Source organism: Mesoplodon mirus, assembly GCF_964341445.2.
Source record: "Mesoplodon mirus genome assembly, chromosome: 4".
Lineage (NCBI taxonomy): Eukaryota > Metazoa > Chordata > Mammalia > Artiodactyla > Ziphiidae > Mesoplodon > Mesoplodon mirus.
In genome coordinates, this window is record NC_138979.1 from 36,094,292 (window position 1) to 36,116,424 (window position 22,133).

General features: G+C 41.8%; 1 protein-coding gene across 1 annotated transcript in view; it reads left to right on the forward strand.

Annotated features, from left to right (window-relative positions):
• Positions 1-5,396: 5,396 nt before the first annotated feature.
• Positions 5,397-22,133, forward strand: part of BTBD1 (BTB domain containing 1) — a 46,489-nt gene continuing 29,752 nt past the window's right edge. The window contains exons 1-3 of the mRNA XM_082616843.1: positions 5,397-5,896; positions 16,985-17,141; positions 21,083-21,188. Of these exons, the coding sequence (XP_082472969.1) occupies positions 5,487-5,896; positions 16,985-17,141; positions 21,083-21,188 (673 nt within the window). The 5' untranslated portion in view covers positions 5,397-5,486. The remainder of the gene's footprint in view (positions 5,897-16,984; positions 17,142-21,082; positions 21,189-22,133) is intronic.

Consider the following 22,133-nt stretch of genomic DNA (forward strand, 5'->3'; position numbering starts at 1 on the left):
ACAAGAAGTGTCATCAGTGGGTGTGTTGCCCAAGGTGGGCTGACTAGTGGGACTCTGTCCAAAGGTGACCATGTTTAGATTCTGACACAGAATGATGAATAGGTCACAGTGGCTTTTTTTGTATTGTATTGTATTGTATGTGTTCATTTTCTTTTATTTATTTATTTTTTAAATAAATGTATTTATTTTAAATAAATAAATAAATGTGTGGGTTTTTTTAAGACATTTATTTAGGCTGTGCTGGGTCTTAGTTGTAGCACTCAGGATCTTTGTTGCAGCCTGTGGGATCTGTGTTTTTTAGTTTAGTTGCAACATGTGGACTTAGTTGTGGCATGAAGGATCTAGTTCCTGACCAGGGATTGAACCCAGGCCCCCTGCACTGGGAGCACAGAGTCTTACCCACTGGACCACCAGGGAAGTCCCTTAAAAAAGTGTTTTAAAAGGTTTCTGTTGTTGTTGTTTTGAGGTTTAGGAATTTGTCCATTTCATCTAGGATATCCAATTTTTTGGCAAACAATTGTTCACAGTACTCTCTTATAACCCTTTTTATTTCTGTAGCATGTAGTAGTGTCCCCACTTTCATTTCTGATCTTAGTAATTTGAATCTTCTCTTTTTTCCTTAGTCTACCTAGCCAAAGGTTTATCAATTTTGTTGATCTTTTCAAAGAATCAACTTTTGGTTTCATTGATTTCCTGTACTGTTTTTCTGTTCTCTGTGTTATTTATCAATGCTCTAATATTTATTATTTCCTTCTTTCTGCTAGCTTTGAGTTTAGTTTGTTCTTCTTTTTCTAGTTCCTTAACTTGTAAAGTTAGGTTGTTGATTTGAGATATTGCATGTTTTTTAAAAATTTTATTTATTTATTTATTTATGGCTGCGTTGGGTCTTCGTTGCTGTGCGCGGCTTCCTCCAGTTGCGGTGAGCGGGGGCCACTCTTCATTGCGGTGCGCGGGCCTCTCATCGCGGCGGCCTCTCCTGTTGTGAAGCACGGGCTCCAGGCACGCGGTTTTCAGTAGCTGTGGCTCGCGGCCTCTAGAGCTCAGGCTCAGCAGTTGTGGTGCACACAGGCTTAGTTGCTCCGCGGCATGTGGGATCCTCCCGGACCAGGGCCCGAACCCGTGTCCCCTACATTGGCAGGTGGACTCCCAACCACTGCGCCACCAGGGAAGCCCTGCATGTTTTTTAACATAAGCATTTATAGCTGTAAATTTCCCCCTTAGCACTGTTTTTATTGCATCTCCTAAGTTTTGGTATATATATATATATATATTTAAATTGATGTGTAGTTGATTTACAATGTTGTGTGGTATATAGTGGGGTTTTTTAAAGATTTTTTTTTGTTGATGTGGACCATTTTTTAAATTCTTTATTGAATTTGTTACAATATTGCTTCTGCTTCATGCTTTGGTTTTTTGGCCACGAGGCATGTGGGATCTTAGCCCCCTGACCAGGGATTGAACCCACACCCCCTGCATTGGAAGGCGAAGTCCTAACTACTGGACCGCCAGGAAGTCCCTGGTATTTTGCGTTTTCATTTTCACTTGTCTCTAAGTATTTTCTAATTTCTCTTGTGATTTCTTCTTTGGTCTATTGGTTGTTTAAAAGTATATTGTTTAGTTTCCACAATTTTGTGAATTTCCCCATTTTCGCTTTGTTATTGATTTCTAACGTCATCTCTTTGTAGTCAGAGAAGACATGTCCCATGTCCACTTGGGAAGAATGTGCATGCTGCTGTTGTTGAGTGGAGTGTTCTGTATATGTCTGTTAGAGCTAGTTGGCTTATCAGGTTGTTCAAGTCCTCTGTTTCCTTACTCATCTTCTGTCTGGTTGTTCTATCCATTACTGTGAGTGGGATATTGATGTCTCCAACTATTACTGTAGAACCGTCTATTTCTCCCTTCAATTCTGTCAGTTTTTGCTTCATAACTTTTCAGCCATTATTTCTTCAAGTGTTCTCTCTGCCTCTTTGGCTCTCTCTTCTCCTTCTAGAACTCCCACAGTGTTGTCTCTTTTATGAGGGCCTATAGTTCTCTTAGGCTCTGTTTGCTTTTCTTCAATCTTTTTTCTTTCTGTTCTCTGCCTTGACGATTTCTATTGTCTTATTTTTAAGTTTGCTGATTCTTTTTCTCTGCTTGCTCAAGTGTGCCCTTGAATTCTTCTAGCAAATTTTTCATTTCAGTTATTGTACTTTTCAGCTCTGGAATTTCTTTTTGGTTTCTTTTCAAGCTTCCTATCTCTTTATTGATACTTCTGTTTTGTTCACACATCATTTTCTCGATTTTCTCCACATTTTCTTAAGTTATCTGAGCATCTTTAAGATAGTTGTTTTAAAGTCTGTCTATCTGCCATTAGGTCTTTTTCAGGAACAGTTTCTGCTGATTTATTTTTTTGCTTTGAATGGGTCAAACTTTCCTGTTTCTTTTCTTTTTTTTTTTTTTTTTTTTTTTTGCGGTATGCGGGCCTTTCACTGTTGTGGCCTCCCCCGTTGTGGAGCACAGGCTCCGGACGCGCAGGCCCAGCGGCCATGGCTCACGGGCCCAGCCGCTCCGCGGCATATGGGATCCTCCCAGACCGGGGCACGAACCCATATCCCCTGCATCGGCAGGCGGACTCTCAACCACTGCGCCACCAGGGAGGCCCTCCTGTTTCTTTTCTTTTCTTTTTTTTTTTTTTTGCGGTATGCGGGCCTCTCACTGTTGTGGCCTCTCCCGTTGTGGAGCACAGGCTCCGGAATCGCAGGCTCAGCGGCCATGGCTCACGGGCCTAGCCGCTCCACGGCATGTGAGATCTTCCTGAACCGGGGCACGAACCCGTGTCCCCTGCATCGGCAGGCGTACTCTCAACCACTGTGCCACCAAGTAAGCCAAACTTTCCTATTTCTTTGTATGCCTTGCGATTTTTTTTGGTTGAACACTGGACATTTGAATCTAGTAATGTGGTAATTTTGCAAATTAGATTCTCCCTTTTCCCCAGCATTTGCTATTTTTTGCTATTTTTGTTGTTTTGATTACTGTAAAATCTGTCTCTTTGCCAAGGATCAGCCTGAGGTATAAACTTAAGGTCTTCTCAGGTCTTTTCTCAGCCTTTTGGGCATGTATGGTTACTTTCTAATTTTCCCCATGAATACGGTTGCATCTTAATATACTAGTCTTTAATACCTGGCTCCCCAAAAGGTAAAAAGTGAAAATGAAGGACGGGGGTGGGGGGGAAGGGAAGGTGCTGGTCCTTTATTTTATTTTATTTTAACTATTTTTAATTAATTGATTAATTAATTTTTTTGGCGTTGGGTCTTTGTTGCTGCGTGCGGGCTTTCTCTAGTTGCGACGAGCGGGGGCTACTCTTTGTTGCGGTGTGCGGGCTTCTCATTGCAGTGGCTTCTCTTGTTGCCGAGCACGGGCTCTAGGCGTGCAGGCTTCAGTAGCTGTGGCACGTGGGCTCAGTAGTTGTGGCTCGCAGGCTCTAGAGCGCAGGCTCAGTAGTTGTGGCGCACGGGCTTAGTTGTTCCGTGGCATGTGGGATCTTTCCTGACCAGGGCTCGAACCCGTGTCCCCTGCATCTGCAGGTGGACTCTCAACCACTGCGCCACCAGGGAAGCCTAGTGCTGGTCCTTTAAATCCCCAGGAAGTTACTTCAGCTAAAGCATCTTGCAACAATGGAGAGAGGTACTACAACAACAATAGCTGCCCCCTCTGTCTGTACATCTGTGTTCAGAAGCAGAAATCAGAGCACAGATCCCCAGTGTTTGGAGGATAGGTGCCTTTTTGCCCTCCCTGGCTCCTACAAGCTGTTGACTGAAGAAAAAATGCACAACGTTAGAGTTGTGAGTTAAGTTTTATTTGGGGCAAGATGAGGACTGTAACCTGGGAGACAGCATTTCAGATAGCTCTGAGAAACTGCTCCAAAGAGTGGGGAGGTCAGTATATATGTGATTTTGGTGAAGGGGGAGTACATGCAATCAGCACATATTTTTTGCAGTTTTCTGCTAGTCTTGTGAAGTTTACTGCTAGTCACAAGGAGCAGACACCACCGTAAAGGATTTTAGTGCTTTTCTAGATATGAGGAGATACAAGAATTGCAATAATTGGACTTCTGAAAATATCTAACTATCCGAAGACCTGTTCTGCCAGTTTTTCCCAGAGCACAGAGTGCCTCATTCCTGATCTCCACCCTGAACTCCTTTCAGGGGGTGTTGAAGGTCAGCAGCTGCATGGCTCATAATTTGATCCTTATAGAGGTAGATGGCAAGTGCCAATTTGTAGGTGACAAAGCTGTGTGCAAGCTGCTCCAGGAACACTTGTACTGCCATGCAGCTGGTGGTGACGGATGGGTAGCTGCTACTGTGCAAAGAGCTGAAGTTGACCAAAATTAACAGCGATTTACTGTTCAAGTCTCCCCCTAGAAGTTACCAGACTTCAACAAGAGTCCAGAGTTCCAAAATAAGTACATCAGACAGATTCAGCTAGTGGAATTGTTATTTAGGTGGGGAGTCAGATTCCTGGTGCTTCCTACTCTGCCATCTTCCCAGATCCTCTATTTCACTTATTTTCATTGTTTTCATTTTGGTAAACAACTGCTTTTGGCTATGCTCTAGCCTTGAGCTCAACTTTTGTGTTCCACAAGTTTTGATAACGCAGTGTCTTCATTTTTTTTGCTGTTAAATTATGACTTTATTGTCCCGTACCAGATAATGCAGCCTATACTACTTGTATTATTTTTGCTTTGGTACCTTTGAGGGGTTTTTTTGAGATTTAAAATACGGTTAATTTTTGGTAATGGGTTAAAATACATTTTTAAAAATGCCTGAGTCCACACAGATACCAAAATTAGAGACAGAACAGGAAGAAGGAGGAAAGGGAAGGCTGTTAGATGCAGAAGGTCTCCAAGCTGTGCTCCAGGGATTACCACAGGAGCAGCGGCCCTCTGGAGCGGTGACTTGGACGACACTGGGGGAGGGGGCTACGTGGAATCAGGTCGTCCCCTCCCACATGCTTTGCCGGCCATGCCCTCGGGCCCCCTCCACTTCCAGGCGTGCGACTCCTAGAAGGAGAGCCTAGGGATCTGTCCTAGATACACGTGGGGGGGCGCTGCAGCTGGTGACGAGGGGCCTGAAGGTAGGGAGGGGCGAGGGCTTCGGGGCCCGCAGGTCTGGGGAGGCGCCCGCGCCGGGCCGCATGCAGCGCACCGAAGTCCCACTACCCGGAGCGCGGGGCTCGGGTGAGCTCGGTGCGCCCAGGGCGGCCCAGACGCCGCAGGGATCACCGTCCCCTCCAGGTCCGGGCTGGGCGGCCACGCGCGCCTCCGCCTCCCGGCCCAGCGGGCACGCGCGTAGGGCAGCTCAGGGCGGGGCCGGCGGAGGCGCGCGGCCTCCGGAAGCGCCTTTCCCGGAAGGTAGGGAGGCGGTGCCGGCCTTGGGGGGGCGGCCTCGGCGATGGCGGCTGGGCGGCGGGAGCGCTGTCTCTAGCCTGCAGAGCCGCGCCGCTGGAGGATGGCCTCGCTCGGACCGGCAGCTACGGGCGAGCAGGTCCCGGGGGCTGAGGCGGAGCCGGGCGCCGCGGGACCGCCGCCGCCACCGCCACCGCCGCCGCCGTCCTCTCTGGGGCCCCTGCTCCCCCTGCAGCGGGAGCCGCTGTACAACTGGCAGGCGACCAAGGCGTCGCTGAAGGAGCGCTTCGCGTTCCTCTTCAACTCGGAGCTGCTGAGCGATGTGCGCTTCGTGCTGGGAAAGGGCCGCGGCGCCGCCGCCGCTGGGGGGCCGCAGCGCATCCCCGCCCACCGCTTCGTGCTGGCTGCCGGCAGCGCCGTCTTCGACGCCATGTTCAACGGCGGCATGGCCACCACGTCGGCCGAGATCGAGCTGCCCGACGTGGAGCCCGCCGCCTTCCTGGCGCTGCTGAGGTGAGCGGCGGGCGCCGAGCCGGCCTCCCCAACCCCGCGGTGTCCTTGGACAAGGCTCTCCTTACCCTCCCGGCCTCAGTTTCCTCCCGAGTTTGTGATGCTCGGGAAGGGCGAAACCGAAATCTGTCGGCCGGGACGGCTGCCAGCCGGCTGTGAGAGTAAATATTAGTGTCTAGGGCCAATTAGCGTGCGTTTTCGCATTCCAGTAGCGGGTTGTTGCCCACGCTTGGGAATTAGAGAAGTGGTGAGGACAGAGTATGGGTCAGGTTGTCCTGATTGCCCATTTGCGACGTTTTAGGTTTTTGTCGGGGGAGAGGGATACTTGGGAAGTCTTGTAGACGAGATGACCTTTTAAATTTATTTTTACTTTTATTTTATTTTTATCCTCTTACGCCTTTTTCATTCGTGTTCGTTGTCATGATCCAGGACAGTGAATATCAAAACAAGTAAGTTTGGCTTTAGCTACCTTTTGTTCCTGCAGATAAGATTATGTTTGCTCAAAAACGAATCTCCCTTTCGATGTTAAGAGTTTGCTTTTTGATTACTTGAGAAGAGAAGATTGACTTCTGATTAATTTTATTTAATGGAAGGGAGCTAATAGTTTGGCATTACTAGCCGTTATTCACGAAAGGCCATTTAGGAACGTATAGGTATTGTTTGCTACAAGTTTACAAATGGGACTGCGGCCCAGAGAAGTCAAGTAACTTGAAGAGGTAACAGAGCCAAGTCATACCAGAGGCCGTGTGTGTTTCATTAGACCAAGATGGTTTTAGCTGCCTGAGTAGAATGTATCATTAAAATAGCAGTCTTGGGTGGTACTGAGACAAAAACAGGTAGGTCATTGGAACAGATAAATACTCCACAAAGGCTCACAGCTCTCAGGAAGATCAGGGAAAATGATTACAAAGTTAACACAACACAGGTAGAAAAGAAATACTAAAATCCCATTAATAAGTGGATAAAGACAGGATAGATAACTTAGGGAAAGAAAAAATAATTAACAATGAGTTTAACTTCGATAGTAATTAAAGAAGTGCAAATTAAAAAATGTACTTTTCCTCTTCCATTAAACCCTCCAGTTTTTTTTTTAAGATAACATCTGGGGAGCCCTCTCTGACAGAAGTGGTAAAACAGTCTGGCACTGTAGACTGTTTTCCCCACAGGTAGGAAGTATTCAAGTACTGAAAATGTTCCCCACAAAAATATTTAAGGCAGGATTATTTATAGTAGTGAGGAAGTAGTCAAGCAGAGAGAATGGTTAGATAAACAGTGATAGGGGCATTTGATGGAATGTAGTGCAGCAACTAAGTATAATATTCATGAAGACTAGGTAATAACATTAATGTGGAAAATGTATATAATTAGCATTTGAAACTGTGCTCACTATGATTAAAAACTGGGAAAAGAAACAGCAAATGTATACTTAGGGAAAAGGAGAGAAGGAAATGCTAACCAAAGTTGTGTTGGAATGGTAAGATGATACTGACTTTTTTTTTCTCTTTGTTTCTCATATTTTTTGTCATTTAGTTCAATTACATTTATAAAGGGGGAAAAAACAACTCAAAAGCTAGGATCTAGATCGTTTTGGTTTTTGGTTTGAAGTCAGCCAGGAGGACTGGTTATAGCTCATTTAGATTTTCTAAACTAGAAGTATTCTTTAATGAGCTGTTGGTCCACCTGCATTGTAATCACCTGGAGTACTTGTTAAATTTGTAGGTCTCTTCCTCCCTCCTTACAATATTGTAATGTTTGGAGGTGGGACCTTGAGAGCATATTTAATACTCTCCCTAAATACTGATACGTGAGAGCCACTGATCTAGAAATATTGTTGGGTAGCTTTTTCCTTTAAAAAATATTGAGATTGCTAGGATAAGGATGTGGAGGGAAAATGCTGATTTCATATTTTCACTGAAGCTGTTGATCAGTCAATCCTTTCCCATCAATAGAAAATAAGTGAATTAATCTGAGTCCTTGAAATTTTCCTATTTTCAGCGTAGTCATGGTATTTGTCCTTCAGGTTCTAGTCATTGTTCTTTTCTGAAAGTGATTTTTAAACTTAGATTATTGGCTGGTTGTGAAGCATAGGCGCTGTACTTAACCTATTACTGTGTGACAAAAAGATGTCTCACAGTACTTGCTGAGGTGGAAAAGCAGGTTAGCTTGGGCATACTTTTATATTTACAACTTGAATTAGTTAATATTACTTAAAGGCTTTTGAACTTGAGTTTGAAGCACTTTAAGAAACTGCTCACTTTGATCTGCCAGACCTTTAAATGATGTTCTTTAGTTGCTCATTTGAGAAATACTGCCTCCCTTGTTATGGACTTTGTCTTCTTTCTCTCTTATATCCACATATCCAGTCCTGTTCATTCCATCTATTTAGCAATCTTTTGAATCTTCTCTTTATTCCAAGCACCTTTACCATAGCTGAGCCACCTGCTGTAAGAATCTCCTCTTTTATTTCCCCACATGTACCCCTAATCCCTTCTGATCATTCTTTATACAATAGCCAAGGTAACTTTATAATAATACAGACCTTATTATATTATTTTCCTAGTTTAAACCCTCCCAGTGACTCCTGATTGTTCTTAAAATAAATCCGAATCCTTAATGTGGTCTCTAAGGCCCGATCTGGTCTGAGACCTGTCTAAAAAAAGAAAAAGAAAAAAGAAATACTGCCTCCCTGTGCCAGTCACTGTTTTAGATATTGGATACAGCAGTGAACAAGAGAAAGTCCCTGCCCTCTTGGAGCTTATAATCCAGTAGGGAGAAACAAAGATATAATGTCAAGTACTGGTAAGTATTTTAAGGAAAAATGATCAAGTCATGAGGGAGGGAGCATTCTAAGCAAGGAAAAACATGTTTAAGGCCCCAAATTTCTCCTGTTAGAGGAATTGCAAGAGTAAACCAGTGTGATTTGAGCAGATAGAATACAGGGGAAAGTGGTAGAAGATGAGGTCAAAAAGATAGGCTGGCCAGGATCATGCAGGGCTTTGGAGCCTGTGGAAGGACTTGGATTCCTTCGGGTGTCTGGTAGGAAGCATTTGAACAGGGGAGCGATATGATCTGGTTTATTTTTTAAAAACTCATTCTGGCAGTTGTTTGGAGATTAGACTGTGGAAGGAGTAAAATGAGTAGCAGGGAATTGAATAAAAGAGGCTTTTGCAGTAGTTCAGGCAAGAGCTGATGGTGGGTTATATATACCAGGATGGTAGTGATGGACATGATGAGAAGTAGTCAAAATCTGGATATATTTTGCAGGTAGAACCAAGAAGATTTACCAGACATCCAAGGAGGGATATAAGAGCAGCCAGTTAGAAATACGAACCTGGAGTTTAGGGAAGAGCTTCTTGCTGAATATAAATTTGAAAGTTAAGAGTAAATGGTATTTAAACCATGAGGCCAGATGAGATTACCTAGGGAAGGAATGTGTAATAGACTGTGAAGAGAAGGAGGTACAGGGATGAGCTCCGGGACCCTCCAGCATGTAGAGATGTAGCAGAGGAGGAGGAGCATAGGATGAGACTGAGACACAGCTATTAGTGGAATTAGAAGGGAAAGCAAGGAGCCCACGTGGTGTCCTGAAAGTCCTGTTGAAGAAAGTGCTCCAATAAAGAGGGAGTTGTTGACTACGTTAAATGCTGCTGAGAGTTGGGTAAAATGAGAACATTGAATTGATTATTGGTTTTGACAAAATGGAGGCTTTTGATAGCCCTGGCAAGAGTGATTTCAACAAAAGGATTAGAGTAGATTGGGGAGAAAATATGAAGTGAGGAGCTGGAGACCACTAGTATAAATAATCCTCTCAGGGAGTTTTGTTGCAAAGAGGAACAGAGAAATGGAGCGGTGGCTGGAAGGAGACGTGGGTTCCTCAGGTGACAACTGTTCCTCAGGTTCTGTCTTCAGCTGTCTTCTTCCTTTCTCCCATTAACCCATGGCACTACATACTCCCCCAGCTATATTGCCAAACTTGTACTCAGCCCGAACCCAATTTCCAACTGGACAATCACAGACGAATGTCTAGTACCCATACAGATGGACATGTCAACAGTAAAAATATCTAACACTTAATGAGTGCTTGCCACGGTCCGCTTACCGTTCGTTCCTAAGCACCTTGTGGGAACTCAAATTTCAGAACAGTCTTTGAGGCAGGCACGCTTATTAGGCCCTGTCTCAGTCAGCTTTTGCCACAATAATGCTATAAAGCACCCCAAAACTCAGGGGTTAAAAAAGACAATCATTTATTCTTCCTTTGAATATTCTTATTCTGTGGGTGAGTTGGGGATTGACTCAGGTAGGCTTGGCTCCAAGCTGTAGTTTGGTTCCAGTCTGTTCCATGTGTTTCTTATCGTGTTTGGACCAGTCATGAAGGTTCAGCCCCCTTCTCTTAATTTTTTCCAGCATTGCTTCAGACAGACCACTGCCTTTAGACTTAGCTCTCTCCATTCTTCACACTGTTAACAAAGTTATTTCTCTCACATCCAGACATTGTCACGATTCCCCTGAATCTCTTAATGTCTTCTTTTTGCATACAGGATGCAGTTTAAACATTTCAGCAGGTATACAAGACCTTTATGATTTGATATCTATTCCCCTTCCTCTCCATCTGCTCAGTGCCCCGACTCTACTGATGGCCTTTCCCTTATTTTAATACTTGCCTTCTAAAGCCTCCTTGCCTTTGTACTTGGTCTTTCTGCCTAGAAGATTTCCACACTTAATTACCACCCTTCAGATATACTTCAGGCTTCATCTCCTCTATAAAACATCATTAATTTTGCACTCTGCCTCATCTAATCTCTTGTAGCAAGTTTTGTATCTATTGCTGTACAACAAACAGCTCCAACACTTAGCAGCTTAAACATGGTTTCATTATCTTTCAGGGTTGTGTGGGAGGTTCTTATAGCATATTCTTCAGGTCTCCCATGCAGTCATAGTCTCATAGCAGTTGGGGCTGGAGTCATCTGGAGGTTTGATTCAGACTGAGTTGGCTGAACCTTTTTCTCTCTTTCTCCATGTCTTCTCCAGCTGATCTTTCCAGCAGGGTAGCTTGACTTCTTGGATAACAGCAGCCCATGGCTGCAGAAAGCACAAAAGTAGGAGCTGCCAGGCATCCTCAAAGTTTAGGTCCCAGACTGGCATAGTGTTAACTTCTGCCACATTCTGTTAGTTAACGAGAGGCAAACAGGATTAGCCCAGATTCCTTACGGGACAGATCTGTATAAGGTTATGGACAGTAGGAGGCGTGATTTATTGGTGCCATCTTTAGAGATTAGTTATCAAACCATGCCTAATTCTGTTATAATTATGACATTACTTCTTTTTTTTTTTTTTTTTTTTTTGCGGTACGCGGGCCTCTCACTGTTGTGGCTTCTCCCGTTGCGGAGCACAGGCTCCAGATGCGCAGGCTCAGCGGCCATGGCTCACGGACCCAGCCGCTCCGCGGTACGTGGGACCCTCCCGGACCGGGGCACGAACCCGTGTCCCCTGCATTAGCAGGCGGACTCTCAACCACTGCGCCACCAGGGAAACCCGACATTACTTTTTAATCATTTTATTACCATACCATAAGCTTTTTACGGGCAGAGCTATCTCTTCCGTATTTGTATTTCTAGGACCTGTCTCACTGTCTTGTTATTATATAGTCCCTCAATAAATGTTTTTGAGTAAAATGAAAGAATCAGTAGTGATACACAGTTTCTTGTACATGATCTTGTGATTTTTCTAATTTAAAATGAAATTTTTACCTTAGTCTTCTAATTTTTAAATTAGATTAAATGTAACCTAAGTTTTATCTTTTGGAAAGCCATTCATCTTTGGGGAGAAATCAGAAATAGTTTGATGACCTGTAATTATTTCTCTGTGCTCTTGTCCTTAGAGGTAGTGTATCAGAGCTGAAATGTTCACTTTAAAATACAAAGTATTGTGCTAATATTATGTTTAATTTTTAATTATATTTTGTAAACACTGGCTTACATAGTTTTTTTATTATAGCAGTTTTAGTAATTAAATAGAGTGTAGAGAAAACATGTATGTATTGACAAAATATGAATCAAGATGATTCTTGGATTTTCAGGTAGCCTTTTTTCTTATTAGAAATGAAAATAGTTTCCCTATCAATAATAGTTAGAAACCTGTACTGAATTGTCTAGTCGGCTAACATGTATTCATTAAGGCTTAGCCAGGTGCCCACACTGTGTCCGATGCTGTAGGAAAGATATAGGGAAAAAATATAAGAAACACAGAGTTCCCTTTCTTATTGTTTATAGTCTAGTATTTATTTATAACTTGCATTGCTCCAAAAAGAATTTAAAATGTCATACAAGAAACACAAGGATAAGAAATAAAACAGAGCCAAGATGAAGCCAGTACAAAAATGCATGCTATAGGTACTCTACAAACTTAATTTTGATAATTTTAGCAACTATTACAAAAAGAGAAAGCTGGCTAGTCAGTTACAATTCATAGTGTTTGTAGATTAAAAACAAACCAACTGCTTAGGAGATGTACAACTCTGTCTGACAATAAGATCAGTTAAAAAAAAAATTCCTGATGCAGTCCCCTCATAAAGAAGGCATTACTGGGACTTCCCTCGTGGTGCAGTGGTTAAGAATCTGCCTGCCAATGCAGGGGACACGGGTTCGAGCCCTGGTACAGGAAGATCCCACATGCCGTGGAGCAACTAAGCCTGTGCGCCACAACTACTGAGCCTGCGCTCTGGAGCCCGCGAGCAACAACTACTGAGCCCGTGCGTCCTAGAGCCCACGCTCTGCAATGAGAAGCCACCGCACCACAACGAAGAGTAGCCCCCGCTCGATGCAACTAGAGAAAAGCCTGCGCGCAGCAACGAAGACCCAACGCAGCCCAAAAAAATAAATAAATGAAGGCATTACTGACATCAGTAGTATCCTCAATCTGTGTCTTTAGATATAAATGTAGATGTTTCTTAAATATATTCGAGCCAAAGTTATATTACTGAGGTATAATTTCATAAAAGCAATTTGAATGGGGTTTTGGACCATATAAAATAGTCTAAAAACACAATTCTTTGGTTCCTGGAATGTTCTTCCTACCCTCTTTTCATCTTTTAGATCTCAGGTAGAAATTCTTGTAGTGAAGCTTTTCCAGATCTCACTGTCAGGGGCCCCACTTATAGATTCTTAAAGAACCATGTACTTCAACCTTGTGGAGCTGGTTTCCTTAAGTTTGAGTCTACTCAAACAAATGGTAATAAAGGCCCCACATTTCAGCTCTATATTTTATGACTGTAATAATTTTTGCTTGAAAAAAAATTGAGACATGTAAAGACTTCTTCCTATCTTGCCCTTAAAACAAAAACTTCCTAGGTTTCTAGTTTAGGAAGGGAACTGAGCATGATGTTAGCCTTCTCTCTGCCCCAGTTAAACTGACTGTAAAGAAATACAAAAGAAAATAAATCCATTACAGTGAAGACAAAAAAAAAAGGAGAGAGATTGGAATCCAATGTAGAAAAGGAACAAAGCAGTTGGAAGCGTGTTGATGATGAAATGGAGTGGCCAAGTCTGGAGCCCAGAATCCAGAGCATGAGGAACTGCAGTGGTGGTGGGAGCTGCCTTTCCTGGCTGAGCCCCAGCACGGCTCTAGGTGGAGAGTTGGTAGTGAAGAGGGTGAAAAGGAGAAGGTAGGGTTAAAACATGGGCATTAATTTAAAGCCTGTTTATAGGCCATCCCCTCAAACCCCCTCTTGTTTGCTAACTCCTGGTGACATCTGACAGGCTCCTCTTTAAATAAACTAGACAAACCACCTGAGGAGAACTAGGGTGCTGATTTGGTTTAGGGACTCGAGGGTAATGGCATGGGTGGGGGTTGGGGGTTGGTCTCTCTAACCTAAAGACTGCTTTCCCACTCTAATGCAAGGTGCCAGTCAGCAAGCCTCCCACATGCACAGCTCCCAGCCACCCTTTCCATTTTGGAGAAGGTTTTAGCTGGAAAGCACTCCTATACTTACACAGCAGCAAAGAAAACTTACCAGCTACCATGATATTCAACTGGAGATAATCATTAATCTTTTGACATATAAGGAAAATCAGAATATGAAAAAGACCAAGAACAGCTGAACCTCAATAACAGCTGATCCTCAAGGAAATAGGTAATTCAGGGAACAGAAAGGAACTTTTAAAACTTGGAGACTTGAGAACATTTTTGCATCCATAAAAAGGAGACATAGTGCTGTGGAGTAAAAAAAAAAAAAAAAAAAAAAAAAAACACTCAAGAAAGAAGCAAGAATTCTTAGAGATTGAAGCATGTGATTGCTGGGGAGAAAAATAGAAGGGCTAGAAGACTGGCAAGGAAACCTTCTGAAATGCAGAGGAAAACAGAAACGAAGCAATATAAAAATAAACAGCTAACATTTTCTGAGGCTAAGTATTTGTCAGGCATTATTCAAAACACTTTGTGTATTTTAACTGATATTAATCCTCACCAGAGCATTATGAAGTAGATACTGTTATCCACATCTCTTTTCAGAGAGGAACACAATGATAACTCGTTTAAAGTCACATAGCTGTCAGGTGATGGAATAGGCTCAAACCCAAGCCATCTCTCCCTGAGTCCAGGCAAATTAAAACAGCCCTCACCTGACAGGCCTGATAGTCTAACACTGAGAGCAGCCAGAAGCCCAGAAATGGCATGTTATGGTAGACAGCTCTTGCATTTCCTCAGCCTCTGTTTCGCCATCTTTAAAATGCAGGTAGCAGCACCTACCTTCCTTGTGGGAGGATTAAATTAATTGGCATATGTCAGATGGTAGCGACGCAACAAATGTTCATTTTCTCTCTCTCCTTTTTATTCATTCCCCTACCCCTGACTATAAGGGACTAAGTGGTTTTTTCATTCCCTGTACTCATCACCAAGTGGCACCTGACATTAAATGAGTATTATGAGGGTGATACAGATGGCTGACTTGAAAGGTTTTTGAAAAAATGTTTGAAAACAGTGTAATCTTGAAAACCAGCAGCCTTCACTTTTGAACCTGAGACATAGGGAAGTATGAGAATGCACAGCCTCCACTGGAGGTAGTTGTAAGGATAATGATATTATTAGAGGAATGCCAGCATTTGGTTAGGGTGGGATGTTAGGGGGATGCAACAGGCTAGAATTTCACCTTGGGCGGTGAGTCTGCCCACCAGAATAAAAGAAGAAACTGGGGCTTCCCTGGTGGCGCAGTGGTTGAGAGTCTGCCTGCCGACGCAGGGGACGCGGGTTCGTGCCCCGGTCCGGGAGGATCCCGCATGCCACAGAGCGGCTGGGCCCCTGAACCATGGCCGCTCAGCCTGCGCGTCCGGAGCCTGTGCTCCGCAATGGGAGAGGCGACAACAGTGAGAGGCCCGCGTACCACACAAAAAAAAGAAGAAATTGAAAAGCAATGGATAGGAACATGAAATAGAACTTCCTTTCCTCACTCACTTTACTGTATAGAGTGTTCTGAAAGATGTTAATGGGTTTTCTTTTTTAAAAAAAATAAATTTATTTATTTTTGGCTGCGTTGGGTCTTCGTTGCTGCGTGCGGGCTTTTTCTAGTTGCGGCGAGCAGGGGCTACTCTTAGTTGCGGTGTATAGGCTTCTCATTGCAGTGGCTTCTCTTGTTGCGGAGCACAGGCTCTAGGCTCGTGGGCTTCAGTAGTTGTGGCTCGCGGGCTCTAGAGCACAGGCTCAGTAGTTGTGGTGCACGGGCTTAGTTGCTACGTGGCATGTGGTAATCTCCTGGACCAGGGCTTGAACCTGTGTCCCCTGCATTGGCAGGCGGATTCTTAGCCACTGTGCCACCAGGGAAGCCCCCTAATGGGTTCTCTTAAACTCTTATTTTACGACTTGGGTCCTGGGAATATAAGTGTAATAAGTGTTCTTTCTAAGTCTTTACTATTGCTAAAATGAGATACTTGTTCTTAATGCCTTATTTCTCCAGCACGCTCAACTATCCTGAGTGTAGCTGAGAACTGGGCAGTAAGCACAAAGGTCTCTGAGGAACCACAAAGGAGCCCTGAAGTGGATATGCAGAAGCTTCAGTATAGTTCAGCAAGAACTGCCCAGGCCTTCTCTGAGAATCTTATGCTTTATCTGCACTTCTAGGAATCTGATTTATCTACTGACCTAGCAGTTAGAAGCAGCCACCCGGGGTGGGGGAAGTGTGGGGGAGGAGGTATTGGTTTGATAGTATTTTGAAAGAAAGTTGGATCTAAATATTCAAAAGCACATAACTATATGGGGTCATTTAATATACTGTTAAACTGTTTTATTCCTCCAAAGCCCCAGTACTCTAGTCTTTGGTCATAATGCTAATTCTGGGATAACAAAGAAAGGTTAGAAGATGCCCAGAATAAGAAGACACCATTATCAGGAAATAAATGGATGTTTGACATTTAGGGATGTGAACTTAAGCCATCTGTAGATTTGCTAACATGAACATCCTTTGATGAAGGAGAGATAAATGAACCACTCATCCTAAGCTGCTATAGGTGCTAAAAGACCACTAAAAATTTGACTTGGAGACATGAAGATCCCATGATCTTCACTTAACTTTAGTCTCCTCTATAAATGGACACTGCCTACCTCTCTGGATTGAGGCAGAATAAAATGAGGTGATGTGTGTGCACATGCCCTGTAGCCCTGGAAAGTTTGATGTACTTTTCAAGTTATTTTTCACTTTGCTTATTATCTTTTTTTTTTAAATTTTATTTATTGATTTATTTTTGGCTGTGTTGGGTCTTCGTTTCTGTACGAGGGCTTTCTCTAGCTGCAGTGAGCAGGGGCCACTCTTCATCGCGGTGCGCGGGCCTCTCACTGTCGCAGCCTCTCTTGTTGCGGAGCACAAGCTCCAGACGCGCAGGCTCAGTAGTTGTGGCTCACGGGCCTAGTTGCTCCGTGGCATGTGGGATCTTCCCAGACCAGGGCTCGAACCCATGTCCCCTGCATTGGCAGGCAGATTCCCAACCACTGCGCCACCAGGGAAGCCCTGCTTATTATCTTTTAAAGTATTCCTCAGAGGTTTAACACTGATGGATTGCTTATCTAAAACCCTACTGAACATCTCTGCAATTTCCACTTGTTTCCCAGATTTCTCTATTCAGATGAAGTTCAAATTGGCCCAGAAACAGTCATGACCACTCTTTATACTGCTAAGAAATATGCAGTCCCAGCCTTGGAAGCACATTGTGTGGAATTTCTCACCAAACATCTGAGGGCAGATAATGCCTTTATGTTACTTACTCAGGTAAGTAAATGTAGCTAAGGTATGTATCATTTAGCTTTAAAAATTGGGTACAACTATATATGAATATTTACTGTTTCCTGGAGAATTAGTCCTAGATTATTATTTTAAAGCATATGAAATCTTCTGGTGTCATTCAGGGGAATACATCAGAGTCATATAATTTTAGAATAGAAAAGCAAATTAGAGTTAATATATTATATAATAGGTAAAGAAACTGAAGCCTTTAGGATTGGAGTTGAGGTTAGTATCCAGCATTGTTCCTGCTATGATTGAGAGTATGATAGCATGAAGCTTTCTGGACATCTTTGTTCTTGATTTGTGTTGGGTCTGAAATTAAGATTGAATATTTCAAGTCCAGAAAAGTTGTAAGATTTACTGTCTTCTATCTTTAAGCTTGCTGACCCACTTCTGGAGGAGTTAGAATTTAAGAATATCCTTACTTTGACATTTAAAAAAGTTTTCACTGAGTATACTATACATGCAGAAAAGTACACATATCATAAGTGTACAGTCTGATGAATGTTTACAAACTGAACACATCTATGGAACCACTAACCAGTCTTTAACTTATACTATTTAGCATCTGTTAAATGCCTGTAATCTGAGCTCCATACTTGAGATATAAATAAATTGTTGTTGTTCTTTTTAGACAATGTTATGATACCCTTTTACAAATTTGTTTTCAAAATCCTAAACTAGTTTATATAACCCTGTGCTAGGGGTTGAATTGTGTCCCCCAGAATTCATGTGTTGAAATTTTAACCCCCAGTACCTCAGAATAAGACCTTTTGGGGAGATAGGGTCTTTACAGAGTTAAGCAAGTTAAAATGAGGGGGGGAAAAAGTCTAAGCTGATAATATATAATCCTACTGAATATTAGTAATAGAAATAATCATGGCTGTTCCTTAGCTTAACCATCTCATTTTCCAAATGAAAAATCTAAAACCTGGCTAATTAACTACCTGCCCGACGTCTCACAACAGGCTAGGTGGGGCAGAGCCCAGAGCTCAAGTTTCCCAGTTCTACATGCATTTTGTCATACCAGAAATGACTGATGGCATTTTTTTTAATCTTTGGCCATTAAGTATTTATAGTTATAGAAGAAAGAACATGCTGAAGTCACCTCTTCTTACACATAATCACAGAACTCCATGTCTGTATATATTGTATTCCAGACACTAAGCTAGTCCCTTTGTATATATTATCACATTTACTCATTACAGCTGTGCTGTTGTTTATTATTATTATCCCCGTTTCAAAGATGAAGAAATGGAAGCGTAAAGAGGTAAATATGTTATATAACGTGAGACAGCAAGTGGTAAAATGAGGTCTCAACCTTAAACCAGTAAGGTACAGTGATATCGATGATAGTAATAGCAAAATGTATTGAGTGAGTATTGTGTGCCAGGTACCATTCTGAATACGTGGTATGCATTAATTCATTTAATCTTCACAATAACTTTAGGAGATGTAGCTATTCTAGTTGAAGATTTTCTTATCATCCCCATTTTATAGATAAGGAAATTGAAGCACAGGGAGGTGAAATAACTTGACCAAGATTTTATAACTAATAAGTGGTGTCTCCCTGCATTTTTTTCCTCTTTTGAATTTGTGATGAAAATCCAATAAAGAAGTTGATAGTCATAAGATTCTTTATTGTCTAAAGAATTTTGTTGTGTGTAGAGAGGGTCACTTAACTACTCTTCTTTTTTAAATTCAGTCGTAAAATTTAGAAACCAATAGGACTTCCCTGGCGGTCCAATGGTTAAGACTCTGCGCTTCCACTCCAGGGGGCACGGGTTCATACCTGGTCGGGGAACTAAGATCCCGTATGCTGCGCAGTATGGCCAAAAGAAAAAAAAAATTAGAAACCAGTAAATTAAACTTTGATAATTAAAATACGCTTTCTAGTTCAGGAGGCCAAGGTGGGGCCTGAGAGTCTGCATTTCTAATAGACTTTCAGATGATGCTGGTGCTTCTGGACTACACTTTGAGTAGCAAGGGTTAACAGATGTCACTGAGAAAAAGAAACTTTTCAGTGTCTTATTGGTCTTAGAACTCAATATTACTCCGAAGTTTTCATGGTGGGGTCATGTGAATTAGCCCACAAATTGTCATGTGAACGTCTTGTTCCTGCCAAGTGAGTCATTTGAACTGAGCATGTTCATTTACTTGAGAGGACCTATGCTAGCTTCCCTCTAAAACAAAGAGCCAGTATACTGTACCAGCATAGATTACAGAGGGAAAAACACTCTCTGTGAAGTGATAACAATCATTAAAAATAGTGCTATTTTATCAGGTAATGCCAGACTGAAACTAAACTTAGAGAAAATTTATTTTACTCTTAAGTAGCAGCAGTAGATTCTAAAGGAAACTTGATACTGTATCTGAGTGACTGAAATATTGCTACTCTGAATTAAATAATTTTTACGAAAAATTGTTTTTCCTAGAGTAAAATATCAATTTTTGCGTGAACACTAACTCACCTATAAAAACTGAGTTGGCCAGTTAAAATATCTGCTGAAATTAGAATTTCTAAAATGTACTATTTTTCATATTTTAAAAATACAAAAACTATGATCCTAGACTGGATCCCATGCTAGAAGGAACAGTGTTATAAAAAGCATTATTGGGCCAGTTGAAAAAACTGAAATACAGACAGTAGACTTCTGTTTTGTCCATGCTATTAAATGTAAACAGAGCTGACCCTAGGCCAGAAGGAAAATTCGTCATTGGCACACCTATCATCATATCTCCTTTTTCAGTGGTATGGTTTTTTTTAAATTTCATTTCTCCTTTTTCAGTGTTACAGTTTTTTTTTTAATTTCAATTGAATTTGAACGCCCCCATTTTTAAACTTGTTTTTTGAATTATAATATGCATCCTGATAAAGCACATACTGTAAGTTTGACTTCTGACTTCTTAAAGCCTAGATTAGCTTTGCTAAAATCATACAGTATACAGTTGATCCTTGAACAACACGGGTTTGAACTTTGTGGGTCCACTTATATGTGTAATTTTTTCAATAGTAAATACTATAGCACTACATGATTAGTGGTTGGTTGAATCCAAGGATATGGAGGAACCTCGGATACAAAGGGCCAACTATAAGTTATATGTGGATTTTGACTGCACAGAGGGTCAGTGCCCCTAACCCCCAAGTTGTTCAAGGGTCAGCTGTATACTCTTTTGCTCAATATATACAGTACCTTCTTTTGCTTACCATTAAGTTTGTGGGATTCCTTCATATTGTTATGTGTAGTTGTAGATCGTTCATTCTCATTATTGTGTAATATTCCATCACGTGAATTTACTTATTTGCTCCTCTGTTGTCAGGCCTAGTTTTTGCTTAGGTTCCCAGAACTTTCATGCTGTAAAATTCTTGTACTTTATTCTCTTCCCCCAATCAGAATAGGAAATGGAAAAAAAAAAATCTGATCTGTTGGTACTGGTATGCTTGACAATTGATATTACCGTTTAGTGAAAAGATCTTAAGACTTGGACTTAAGTACTGGCTTTGGAGCATAACTAGCTAGATGTTACTAGGCAAGTCAGTATACCTCTCTGAGCCTCTGTTTCCTCATCTGGATAATGGGATAATGTCTGCCTTATCTAACCTAGAGTGTTTCATTAAGGAGAAAAAAGAAGTGATGTATAATAAACAAGGCAATGCATATATAGGCATATGAAAATAAAAATAACAGGGTTGTTAGTGGTAATATGAATTAATTGTTATCTCAGGAGGGCATTTGTGCTTTTAGCTTTTATTTCTGATTGTGGAATGAGAAGTTTTAAGCACATATAGACATTATAATTGTATTTTAAGTATGTGTTTTTATATAATGAGCAATTATAATTGTTTACAGTATTAGCTTTGAATATGTACAGCCTGAAGGTAAAATAACTATGAAAATAAAATAACTAGCTTTTTATATGTTTAGGCTCGATTATTTGATGAACCTCAGCTTGCTAGTCTTTGTCTAGACACAATAGACAAAAGCACAATGGATGCAATAAGTGCAGAAGGGTTTACTGATATTGATATAGGTAAGTTCACTGTGAATTAAAATGTTACCTTTTAAGTACGGTAATGCCTTACTAGTCAGCCTTGTTGGCAGACAAGCTGTTTTTAAATTAGTGGGTTTTCCAAGTGATTTAGGTCTACCTCTTTAAGAGTTTTGCTTTCTTTATTTTGCTGAAGTATTCCTAAAAGTCTTAACTACCTCACTGCCTTTTAAAAGATGTCAAATCAAACAAATATTCATTGAATGCTCACCATATGCACAGCATTATACTAGGGTCCTATAAGAAAAACAAAGAAGGGTAAGATGTGGATTTTCTTAAGGAAACTATCGTCTAATTGGAGAATCAGGGAACAAATATGTGAAAATTAAGATTTAAGACATTAAATAGAAGAGATGACATATGGCAAAATGTGACTTTCGCCTTTTCTGAACTAGATACATAGAAAATAATTACTGTGCAAATCCAGAACATGAAGAGAGCATCTCACATTGGAGTGTTAGGAAAATCTTGACCCAGATAGTTCTGACATGGGCCTTAGAGAATGGACAGCACTTGGTTAATGAAGAGGGGAGGGCATTAGAGGCAAGTGGAACCGCACGAAGAAATGTGTGTAGAGGAAGGGCAGTGCAAGGCAGGTGAAAGCCAGCTTGTGGAGGACAGTGCAGTGATAGGCTGAGGAGTTTGAATTTTGTCGTGTAGGAGAGCAGAGAGAGCTGATCCAGGCTTATGACTTAAAATATGATCACCATCCTGAACCCATAATATCTATCTTTAATCTTATCTTCTTCTGGGCTCCAAATTTATATACCCAACTATTTACTTGACATCTTCATTTGGAGATTTTATAGGCATTTCCAACCACACAGCTAAAAGAGAGCCATTGATTTCCCCCAACTCCCTGTTAAATCTTTTTGTTCCTTTCCAATTTTTTCCTCATTCTTCCCTAATGGCACCACCATGCACAAC